The following is a 12,936-nucleotide window of genomic DNA, read 5'->3' on the forward strand; positions in this document are numbered from 1 at the left end:
CTTAGAAATCACTTTGGGTGCCCCAGTCTGAAAAAATTCTTTCATATCACTAGCTGCGAATTGCATATGTATATGTATATTAAATTTTTCTTTGTTTTGAAGAAAGGACATGCATATTTATCATAGTTTGAAAGTTTTCAAGGTTTTGCTGTCAGTAATTTATACTTATGATTTGTCTTAATGTGAGGTTAGAGTTTGCTTCCCTCATTATTATCATTAAGTAGTTTTGTCTATATGAATTTCTGAAGTTCATCTTCAGAGTGAATTCATGGGTGATATTGTTACCAGTATAGTTTATTGAAATATTTAAAGCAATTGATAATTTGTATAAGAAAGCCAGTTGAAAATGATGTAATCAAGTTATCTGACATAAAATACCTATATATGTAAAGTACATATATATGTAAAGTAGGGATTGATCCATGGGTTCTCTACCCCTGAGCTACATCCCCAGCCCTTTTTATTTTTTATTTTGGACAGGGTCTCTTTAAGTTGCAAAGACTTGAACTTGCAATCTTCTTGCCTCATCCTCCCAAGGTGCTGGGATTATCATTAAATGTGTTAATAAATTAATGTGGACAGCTGAGTGTCTTAGAATGACAATAACTTTCTTAATTGATATGTTAGTTTTTACCTCTTTATAGTGAATGTGCAAAATTTCTTGGTAAGATTATAATTAAGTGTGTGTCAAGTTGTATCATAATCAAATATGTGTCACAGTTGAAATCTGGCTTTAGACATGATATAGTTTGACTTATTTTCACTTGGATAAGGTAAATGAACTATATAATTAGTTACAAATGAATCTTGTAGTTGATATAGCACATACCACAGTCTCTTGAGCAAGGTTTATTATTAAATTATTTGAGGGGAAAAATAAACTAAAACATTTGCTACCAATAGGCAGGTATTCTAAGTAGCATTCTAAATAAATATGGTTTACAGAATTTAAAAATTTTAACACCCTTAATGTAGAACCTTCCAGAATTTTAGCATTTTCTTAAATTTGAATGTTAATTTTTTTAAAATGTCATCTTAAAATTTAAGGGTCCTTAGGTTATTTAATTCAATTTAAACTAAAAGTTTGGTACATGCTAAGCAAATACTCTATGTCTTCTGTGAATGACTCTTTTTAGAAAATAATCCTTTTTTGAGAATTGAAATATTATTTGCAGATTTTTCCTAATTGTATTATACTGGAACCTAGACAACCAAGAAATTCAGAATTAAGGCTGAAATTAAGTTTATGACTTTTTGATATATTTTTTGAAATATTCTTGGTATCCAGATTTTTAATAATACATGCTAGTAACCCCCTAAAAGTAGAACTCACTGTTACAAGCATTTTTTAAGTTGGCATTGATCGGATCCCATTCTACATTCTGAAATATGCACTTTAAAAAAAAAAACTAATTTAGATATTTATACTCTGGGCATCATAATTGGCATAGGTGGGCAAAAAAGTGCTTTAAAATAACATTCTTCATGCCCTCTATCATTTCTTCTACCCCTCTCATGGATGCCCTTCCTTCTACAGCATCTCCAGCACTGCTTGCAGAAGAGGAGGAAGCATTGCACTGCCCCACCTAAAGAACTGCCTCCTCTCCCTCCCCTGCAAGTGGTGCTGTAGACAGGTAAGGCAGGTGGGGCTAACCCTTACGTGCAAGACATAGCTTAATCTTGCAAGGTCCATATAGTGGCTCTACTGGCCAGAGGTAGGTGGATATTTCTGTATCCTCTATCCAGAAGTGATGCAGAATGCAGGAATTGATGAATAAAAAGGGAAAATAGAGAACTGGTTGGATTAATCTTTGAAACCTAAAAGATTTTAACTACTCTTATAATCTGTGGACCCATGCAATTTCATAATATACAGAAAAATATATGGATAAAATAGATATGCAAGGAGCTTTCCATAAAGTTAAATTAATTTTTTGTTTGTTTGTTGTTGGTTGATTGGCTGACTTTTTGTTTTTGTGGTACTGAGGATCAAACCCAGGTCGTTGTACATGCTAAGTAAATACTTTTTTGCACATGCTAGGCAAATACTCTACCACTGAGCCACATCCCTAGCACAAACTGATTTATTTTTAAGAACACATCAGGGTTTTTTTTTTTTTTAATCTTATTTTTTCCCTAGGATATAAAGTGCCTTTCTATTTAAAAATACTTGTGGTTATGGGTGGGAATTGGGTATTTATTTTATTTTATTGGTAAAATGAAAAGTTGACTACACTATTTCTGTTTCCTGAAGGTTAAAAACTCTTGAGACCCAATGTTCTAGAAAACAATATAAAGTTGGACTGTTAAAGGTTTCTTGCTTTAGAACCATTGTGGAGTGGGGTGTAGGTAGTTGATTAGAGTGCAATATTGTAGTATTGTGCAGCTTTGGAAAATCCTATTTTAGGATTAGTTTGAAGAATTCAGATTTTTCAAAAACTGATACTGGTATTCACTTTACATACTGGAGAACAATCAGAGTTTCAGGAGAATCACACAGGAGATTAGATACCTCAAATGTCCACATTCAGTCTAAATTATATTTCAGGGTTGAGCCAGATGCATGTTTGAAAAATGACTATCAAATGAATTAAATCAGAAAAGAGTCTCAGCCTTCTTCCTGAATTTTTAATCTAGGTTCCATATCTAGGTCAATATCTTGACCCCCATATTTAGAAAAACATCTATAAGATTATTGTAATAATTGCTTTTGATCATACTTATGTTATAAAGCATTACCACTAATTTTAAATAATATGTAAAAGTATTGTTTAGAGTGTTCATAACCTGTTTTGAATCTGTAATAGAGAAAACTAAATTTTTATCATTTTTTAAATTTTAGATGTCAGGAAAACAGTGATCAGAAATCTATACATATCAATTTTTAATTAGGTCATTAATTTCTGCTCTATAAATAGTCCCATGAATACTCTAAGGAGTATTCATGGGACTATTTATACTATTTCATACTCTAAGGAGTATGAAATCTTAACTTTGTGTCTTAGTTCAAATACGTGATTGCTGTTGTAGTAGTTAAGTAGATAGGTATATCAATAATACAAATCTTTCTGAAATAGGTTGTTTTATACAGAATATAAATATAATATTAATATGTATGCCTTATAATATCCATATTTTTTCATCCTTTTTTCTATTACCTCGTTTTGCCAAATTTTTATGCTAAATATGTTATTTTGAATTAATAGGCAATAAATAGCATTTAAGAAACTTGGCTAAGTTAAATATATCATCACATTTTATGATTCTGCTGCATACTTTATACAAGTAATTGAATAGATCCAGTTCTTTCTGCCTATAAACTTTAAGAACAATGCTTGATAAGAACAAATAAATACTGTCTGTATACTAAAACACTGATCACTAAACCTTGAATGTTGACACCAACATTTCTGGTTTTGTATATCATTAGCTTATAATATGTAGTGGAACAGAGCAATCAGATAAGGATTAGTGAAGTATTAGTTTCCTGTATTATAATTACTAAAATTGTAGAGAATGTTAATGATTAAAAGCTATGAGATAGAAGAACTTCTATTAGTGGATTTATTTCCATATACAATATCTTGACCCCCATATTTAGAAAAACATCTATAAGATTGTTGTAATAATTGCTTTTGATCATACTTATGTTATAAAGCATTACCACTAATTTTAAATAATATGTAAAAGTATTGTTTAGCATAAGAGCTATAAAAAAGGAATCTGGAGGTTTAGGTCTAGTTTTTTTCTAATATAAACTAGCAATGTGATTTAGGCTACTTCATTAGTTTGTCTTGATCTGACTTAGAAATCTCTGTAAAATAAGGTGAACGGATTAGCTGATTTCCTATGATAGATAAGGTTCCAAAAGATGAATATGTCATGAGAAAAAGTGTTAGTAAAAGTATTTTCTGGGAAATAAGAGTCTTCTAATTTTTTTTTTTAGAATTGTTCATTAATTCATGCAAGATATGTGTTTCCACATCTGAGTGGATCATGACTTCAGACTTTTTACACTGGACTTTTGTTATGATTTGTATGCTAATATGTTGTTAGTAGTCTGATCCAATTTATCCACTTCTAATTTATATTTTCTGCATAGGTTGTACTATGTATATGTGTCCTTAATTATAACTTATAAAAAATGAGTACAGCTATCACTATATAACAAATGACCCTAAAATATAGCATCTTAAAACAATAGATAACTAATATAGGACCTTTTATTTAATTTAAAATAATGGTTCATTTACTTTGAAACATTTGCTTTATTAGTTGAACTAGTATTTTCTTTACTTTATTAATGTAAGTTGAAATTTCCAGTGTAACATAATAAAATACCTTTTCTTAAGAGTGTTGTAAAACAGTTTGGTGTGGTGGCCCACAAGTATTAATACCCAGACTTGGGAGGCTGAAGTGGGAGGAGCACAAGCTCAAAGCCAGTCTCAACAACTTAGTGAAACCCTGTTTCAAAATAAAAAATAAAAAGAGCTGGGGATGTAACTCAGTGGTAAAGCACCCCTGGATCTAACTCCCAGGAAGAGAGAAAGAAAAGAAAAAATGTGGTGTGGAAGTCTGAGTTAATAGTGTTTTAGGATTTTGGTCCAAATGTAGTCATCTTTAATGGAGGTAATTTGGCATATATTATGGTGAAATTTACATAAAAGCAATGTTGTAATCATACCAACTTTTATTTACTGGTTATTTCATAGGTAAATATATTTAACAGTCTGCAAATTGAACTAAATTATGTTTGTATTGCTCTTGCTGTTGATTTTCCGTAGAAGACTTCCATGGACTTGAATAGTTACAATTGTTTTTTGGAGTTATTTAAATCAGTTCTATACTTGAAACTTATAGGAACCACACGTTAAAAACTTCCCAGTTTGTATATAATAAACTATAAGTTTGTAACTTTTACTGTAAAAGTCATTATATTTTTTACATATATTTTAGTTTTACATATATTTTACTGTAAAACATTATATATTTTATACATATAATACATCCATTGTATGTATAAAATATGTGAAAAAGTAATATCTTCTTCCACCTCCCCAAAATATCGTCTCCTTTGAATTGGACATCATACTGTAGCTATTATGTTGAGAAATAGTTTTTGTAATTATAATAAGCTTTCCAATTAATTGATAAACTATTCATTTGCATAAAATGTCACTATTGACAAAGCTCTAGTTTGTTTCTAATATATCTAGTATTATCTCTCTCCTTTATATTCTTAAATTCAGTTCCACAGTATTAGTGTTTTGATCAGAAGTACACTGGATTATCCAAATGATTTTTAAGATAAATATTTTAAGCATAGACAGAGTAACTCATTATTCACACTAATTTCTTAAAGTGTTTTTCTTGCTGTCTCTTTTTTAATTAGGTTAGTGTGGTCCAAGATTCAGTAAACATATCAGGACATACGAATACAAATACTTTGAAGGTGCCTGAATGTCGATTAGCAGAAGATTTAGGTAATCTCTGGGAAAACACAAGATTTACAGATTGCAGTTTTTTTGTGAGAGGACAAGAATTTAAAGCTCATAAATCTGTGCTTGCAGGTACTTTCTACTTTTGGAAATTTTGTTAGTATATTTTTTAAATAAATTTGTGCACTGAATAATGATGTTTAATCTTTTTACAGCTCGATCCCCAGTTTTTAATGCAATGTTTGAACATGAAATGGAAGAAAGCAAAAAGGTAAACATGACTTAAAGGCTTAATATTTAATTTATACTCATGTAAAATAAGGGAATGTATATTTTTAAAATTAACAGTGCACTGTGCATATCCTCATTGCTATACTATGGTAAGTAGGGAAATTTTTAGAAACAAATAGATTGGAGAGGAGATATCTGCTGTAATAGAACAAAAGATGTAGCTTAATGTGAATTGTTCAGTGTATTCCAGGAAATCGCTATCATGATGCCCATGTGGGTAATCGTTATCATGAAGAACTTTTCAGTAACTGGGGACATAGCTCCGTGGTAGAACCCTTACTAAGCATGCACAAGGCCCAGGGTTTGCTTTCCAGCACAACAAGGGATGAGGGAGGAAAAAAATATTCGTTTTCTGGTCCAAAATAGAAAGGTCTCTGGTTAAGATGGATATGACCCCTTTCTAGACTTTTCAGGTTAATTTTGCAATTTGTTTTCTAGCAACAAAAATATCTGCATTCTGTTCAGCACTAGAATATTTATTTGATTTAACAAAAAGGACATAGGACTTCCACTAGACATATGGCCCACCTTTGTTCTTTATGCAGAACTGGAAGCTGCAGTGAAATAATGGCTTTCTTTCCTCTCATGGTTAACCTAGGGAGATGCTGTGATCAACATTCTGATCACTTCTAAGTGAGGAAATAACAGTGGTGTCAAGTATTGTTGGCAGCAAGGGTCAGGAAAGTTTGGTATTGTTTAGTGTTAGATGTTTAACTTTATTGATGTCAGGAGACAAATGAAATATGAAGATTAATAAATGAAAAAGCAACTAGTCCTCTTCGGATGTGTCTCAAGTAAGCAAGGAAATGCCAGTAGATAATATTATATGTCATTTTTGCAAAAGGGAAAGTTATGAGGTAGTGTGCTCTCTTATTATATCAAAAACCTGCTGTCCCTGCTTTTGCTTAATGTTGGTTATATGATCTTAGGCATTGTATTAGGACCCAGAAATTCAACAGGGAAAAAGTTACTAAAGGGCAGAAATTGTACACAGATGTATTTTGTTTGGCTTAAGATTTTATTTGTTTGTTTTTAATTATTGAGAAACTGGTATAATATAAGCTTACTGCTGCCATACGCTCATGGCAGTGCATGACTTGGTCTATCAGGGTATGGGCTTTCCAACTGGTCATGGTTCCCACCCACTTCTCACACAGTATATTCTTTTCTCTTAAACTTGCCTGATTAGTTTGGCTGATTACCTTACTGAAGATTTACTTAGTTTTAGAAATATCTGTATATGTATATTTAAGTGATAAAGTACTTTTATACAGATTTGAAGTTTTAAAATTACTGTCAGAGATTCATTTATATTTATGTATTCTTTAACTTTTTTTTGTGTTGTTTTCAATATTAGAATCGAGTGGAAATAAATGATTTAGACCCTGAGGTTTTTAAAGAAATGATGAGATTCGTTTACACAGGGAAAGCACCAAATCTTGATAAAATGGCTGACAACTTGTTGGCAGCTGCAGACAAAGTAAGTAATTAGGCTTTAAGGAGCTGAAAAATATCCTCAAGCTTGATGTATATAGAAAGCTATCATCAAATGAAAATTCCAAACATCTTGAAATATTGAGTTAATTTATACTCAAGATGGCTCTTGAGAGTTTTATGAAATAGCATACAGTGGGATAATATGGAAATTAGATTGTTTGGAAAATCAATAAGATAATAATACCTTGATTCAGGAAGAACCAGGGTTTTTTTTATTTGTTTTTGTTTTTCAGGGAAGATTAAACTTTAAACACAACTCCTTTGAGTGTATATTTACTCCCTTTAGAAGAACACACAATACTTTATAGATTTTATTGCAGTTTTTAGGTAGTCTTAAGATTTTGAATATGACCTTTGTTTTTTACAAAACAGAGAGAATATTGTCAATTTAATTCTCCATATTTGTAGAGTTGTTTTTTATTATGACAGCATAGGAGGAGGAAAAATAAAGTTTACAATATGATGATTTTCTGTTGTAAAGATGATTACTTGAAGGTAAGGGAACTGCAAATACATCAGAAGATCTTAAAGCCAAGCTTCTCAATCTGAAAATCACATTCAATATATATCTGACTTTTGTATTCATACTATGTAAAGAACTCTTCAAATTCAATTATAAAGAAAACATTATTTCTATAAGTGGACAAAATGTTTGAACAGACACATATTGAAATAAAATAATGAAGTATATTATATGTGTCCAATGCCATTAGGAAAATATAAAGTCATGGTGTACCTTGACATATGTGTTGTAATGGCTAAAAATACCAAGTATTATCAAGGATATGGAAGAATTAGGATTCTCAAATACTGCTCATCAAAGTATCAAATGATACAACCACTTTGGAAAATTGGCACTTTCTTCAAAAGTTAAATATAAACCTACCTATGATCCAGTAAGTCCTCTCAGGGTTTTACTCTAGAAAAATGAAAACATAAGTCCATGTAAGACTTATATTCACATGCATACCAGCTGTGTTTGAAATAGCTAAGACTGGAAACAACCCAAATGTTCATCAACAGTTGAATATATAAATTCTGGTAAAATATTCAATAGAATACTATTTAGCAATAAAAGTGAATGAACTACTGATTTATAGCCATTGACATGCATGAATCTGAAAATAGTTGCGCCATGTGGTAAGAGCCAGACCACTCTGGCTCTTACTGTCTGATTTCATTTATTGAAAACTTCAGAATATGCAGTCTAATAGAAATAGTGATAGAAAGCATATCAAGAGGTATTGCCTGCGATACAGTGAGAGGGAAGGACTACAAAGAGGTAGTGGGAAACGTTGGGGGATGATAGGCATATTCTCTGTCAGGAATGGTTGATGGTTTTATGCCTGAGTATAAAGCTGCAGTAAATGTTATATTACATGTCCACTAATAATTTTTTAAAGAATTTTTAGTGGTAGCGAATATGATTTCTTTGACATTTAATGAATTCATTATGTAAGCTTGAGTAGTGGCACAATGCAATGTACTGAATGGCACATTCTAGGTATGAAATACTAGAGAAGTAAAATATACTCATTAGGAATATTGAATAATAACGCAGCTTGTAGCATAACTCCTACTTGAAAACACTGTATTTTGCATTTAGGTAGATTGAAATTGCCTAAAGCAAACTGGTCTTTCTCCTAAATGGATGCATTTGTTCATATTTTCTTCATTTTAATGAAAACAATGACTTAATGACTTTTCAAATAACTTTAATTCAAATAATAATCTGCTTTATTTTCTAAGTTACAAATATCATGTATTTGAAAACCTAGTAGCTGAAGTAAATGTTTAATGATTATTTTTCTTTTGAATAGTATGCACTGGAACGACTGAAGGTCATGTGTGAAGAAGCTTTGTGTAGTAACCTCTCAGTAGAAAATGTTGCTGATACCCTTGTCCTTGCAGATTTGCACAGTGCAGAACAGTTGAAAGCACAAGCCATAGACTTTATTAATAGGTGAGGTATGCTTGTATTTCATTGGGCATGACACCTTCAACATTTTATCACTGGACTTTTTTTTAAGTGTGTTTAAATCTTCAATGCAGGTGCAGTGTACTTCGACAACTTGGGTGTAAAGATGGGAAAAACTGGAACAGCAAGTAAGATGACATCAGTTTCTGATCTGCATAATGAAATTAAGTGTTTGCATAGCCTTTTGTTCTTCTACCTTAAGTATGAATCCAGATGTTAGTTATAAGAAACAAATCTGCTAGTTATTTTTTAAAAATTATTTAATCACTTAGTGGATTCCTGAGGCTATGCTCCCTTGTAGATCAGCTTCTAATGCACACTGAAATGGATGCCCTAATTTCTTAAGCACATATGCCACATGGTATATACTGAGTCCAAGTATTACTAAGGACTACTAGAGATCTAGCCTCTGCCCCTTCATAAAGCATTGCTAAAAATTGTGAGAAATATTCACTTAGTCCAATTAAATATATCCTTCATATTTGCTTTGAAAGGTTTTACATTTAGTGTGAACTCACTGTTCCTTAAGTTGGTCAAGTATCTTGAATCATATGCTATTAGGTTGAGCTTCCTAATATTCTCAAACTGGTAGCAATTTGATTTTTCTTTTCCCTGGTAAATGTATAAGGGGATGAAGGCTTATCATGTTCTTCTAAGTATAGATCTTTGAATATGAACTCTTGGAACTTATTATACCCTACTTCTTAAAAACTTTCTTATTTTTAAGGTAACTTTTCTATATCTTTGCAATTTTTGAAATCAAAAAGGGAAAGTAGTTGATAGTTTGAAGATTCTGCATTTGTTTTGATTAGTTTTACCTATGAACCCTTAAATTCTATTTTTTTAAATTATCAAAGAGATGGTATATAAAAGCAAAAAAGAGGACAGTGTTAGACATTTAAATGAACTTGTTTGTTCACTTAATTATTTCCCAATACTTCCATATACTTTGATATATATGAAATTGATTAGCTGAAATCCTATTAGTTTCTGAATTTTGTTTCCTGGAAGTAAGAAGTAGTTGACTATTTTTAAATCATTGGTTGTCCTGTATATTGCTCAGTTCATAATTCAATTTCGACATGATATATATCCCTAGGGGGCAAAATAATTTTGAATTTTGGATTTAGAATGTCTGTATTAGCAGCAAAAGACAATTCTTTGATCCTTTCTACTTATACGTTTTCAAGCTTTAGTTTTACTCTGTTAATAAAATACATTTTATAACTTTTTTGATGTCAAAATTATTGGCATATTTAATATTTCATGGAAAAGTCATATTGTATGTACAGACCTCCAATAGATTTTTATGAAATCGATGAATGAAAAGCTCAGGTATATTAAAAATTTTCTGTGGTTATAAACAATTAGGTTTTAGACATAATGACACACTAATAACTTGATTTTGACAAGTAAAAATTTGTTTTTTGATATCTGCTAATTTTAGTTCAACATTTACCTAGCATTTTTTGTCTCAAGCACCATGCTTATGTGCTACAGATAAAAAGGCCTTTGAGGGAAAAATCTTTGTTCTTTAGAAATTTATCCATTGGAGATAGATACACAAATATATCATTTCATTATAATATGGTAAGTAATATAGAAGAGGATATGTACAGACATTGAAATTTAGGGATGGTTTTCCAGAGTTGAATTTAAAAAAAAAATGAACTAGAGTTAGCAGAACTAAGAAGGAAGTAGTAGACATTAATTAAAGACAGAAAGTATAGCATGGACTAAAGTATAGAAGTATGAAGTAGTTGATCGTTTGACAGATTCTTTTATTATTCAATAAATATCCAATTCTCTATGCTTAGTACAGACAACATAGTGGTGAACATGACAAGATGTTTTTCCTGACTTCAAGGAGTTAGTGGCAGATTAAATAACATGTAATTGCAATAAAGTGTGATGATAAAGAATGTACCCCATAGCAGAATATGACAAAGGGTCCTAATCTCATCTAGGTGACAGAAAACATCTTTAAGGAATTATAAAAATTATAAAAATAAGGACCTAAAATATTGATAGGAATGGTGAAGAAAAGAACAAGGAAAAGTATAGCCCCAAAAAGGGAAATAAAAATGTTCAAAGTTTTAGTGATGAGAGAGAGAGAGAAAGCGCGTGCGCGCGCATGTGTGCGCGCAGTATAGAGTTTGTATGTATGTGTAAGGTAGGGTAGGTAATGAGAAAAAAGCTGAGGCAACACACAAGAGCCATGTAACATTAGATTTTCAGACATTATTCCAAGACCAAAGAGTAATGAGCATACAGAAAAGGTTATTACCTAGAGTAGGGCATGATCTGGTTTGCACTTCCAACAATCTCTGCATGCGCATTGGAGAATGGATTTGGGGGAATTTGGAATGATAGAGGTAGTAAAAGGAACACATTTAAATACAGGTGGGCCATTTGGAAAGTTATTAGAATAGTTCAAGCAAAAAGATGAAGGGTAAAATTAGACTTGATTAGTTGACAGTATGACTTGTGAGAAATGAAAGTATAAAAGAAATACCCTGAAGGGAGAATCTATAATAGTTTTTGATTGGTTGAAGAGAGTGAAAAGAAGAGGAAAGGAAGGGTTACTAAATTTGTTACATGAGCAGTTATTTACTGTGATTGCTCAGTGAGATCATATTATATAAGCAATTTAGTACCTGAGTATAAGAAGCTAGAACATAAATTTGGGAGTGGAAAATGTACAGAGAGGAAGTACGGGACTAGTAATAAGGAGCCATTTTTCTCTTTTTAAAACTTAGAAACAGGGAATAATAAGAGAGAGAATGATATAGTCATGTTAACAAGAGTCATGTTACTAAGGCAGCAGTAAGGAGGCTGGATTGAAAGAAGAGCAAAATAGGAGACAGAAGACAAATAAGGAGACTTGTATAATAATCCAAATGTGAGATGATGAAGGTCTTAACCAGGGATTCAAGACATTGATGAATTAACATAGGACTTTAATGATTTAAATTAGAAAAGACAGACTTTGAGATGACTCTTGTTTTTAATTTGAATTACTGGTGTTGGTGGAAGCTTTAGCTGATTAAAAATGAAGGAGGAAGAATTTGGAGTTTGAGGCGAGAGATGATAGTCCTGAACTTGTGCAACATGAGGCACATGCAAATAAAAAGAGCAGGTGAGGGCTAGGTTGTGGTGAGAGTGCTTGCCTAGCATGCACAAGACCTTTGATTCAATCCCTAACACCACTAAATAAATAAATAAATAAAAGAGCAAGTAATTGAGAACAAATCTTGTGGAGAGGCCTAGCGTTTAGCAAAACAGTGATTATCATTGATAATTGTCATTGACAGCAGTCATTGAATATGATTGTTAAAATTGTGAAGAGTGGATGGGGTAGAACAGATAATGCACATTAAAAGACAAAAGCAGATGGCAAAAATCAGAAGTTGAGAAAACCTGCCTGTAAGAGGCAAGTTAAAAAGAGAAAGGGGCTCTTCAAAGAGCTGGTACAGAATGATAGCATAGTTTACAATAGGACTATGGAGACCATGTTGCATATACTTTAGGGTTAGGGTGTCAGTCTTCCAAAAAAAATAGAATAATTACATCTGCAACAGAAAATACCAGTAAGATGAAGATGATATTTTAATAAATTTAAATAACTTGAGTAGATAAAGAGAGAGAGTTTGAACATTTCAAAATTCACCAATTAGGGCTTGGGATATAGCTCAGTTGAGTGCTTGCGTCACATGCACAAGACCCTGGGTT

The 12,936-nt window shown here is 31.7% G+C and overlaps 1 protein-coding gene across 2 annotated transcripts in view; it reads left to right on the forward strand.

The window, feature by feature from the left end:
- The window catches only part of Spopl (speckle type BTB/POZ protein like), a 57,323-nt gene that overhangs the window by 39,967 nt on the left and 4,420 nt on the right, over positions 1–12,936 (forward strand). Inside the window, exons 6-10 of one of the 2 annotated variants that reach the window (XM_013366147.4) lie at positions 5,393–5,570; positions 5,654–5,709; positions 7,087–7,209; positions 9,047–9,189; positions 9,279–9,332. In XM_013366147.4, coding sequence (XP_013221601.1) covers positions 5,393–5,570; positions 5,654–5,709; positions 7,087–7,209; positions 9,047–9,189; positions 9,279–9,332 — 554 coding nt within the window. The remainder of the gene's footprint in view (positions 1–5,392; positions 5,571–5,653; positions 5,710–7,086; positions 7,210–9,046; positions 9,190–9,278; positions 9,333–12,936) is intronic. The other variant, XM_078017327.1, reaches the window with a different exon arrangement.

This window comes from Ictidomys tridecemlineatus, chromosome 7 (genome assembly GCF_052094955.1).
Source record: "Ictidomys tridecemlineatus isolate mIctTri1 chromosome 7, mIctTri1.hap1, whole genome shotgun sequence".
NCBI lineage: Eukaryota > Metazoa > Chordata > Mammalia > Rodentia > Sciuridae > Ictidomys > Ictidomys tridecemlineatus.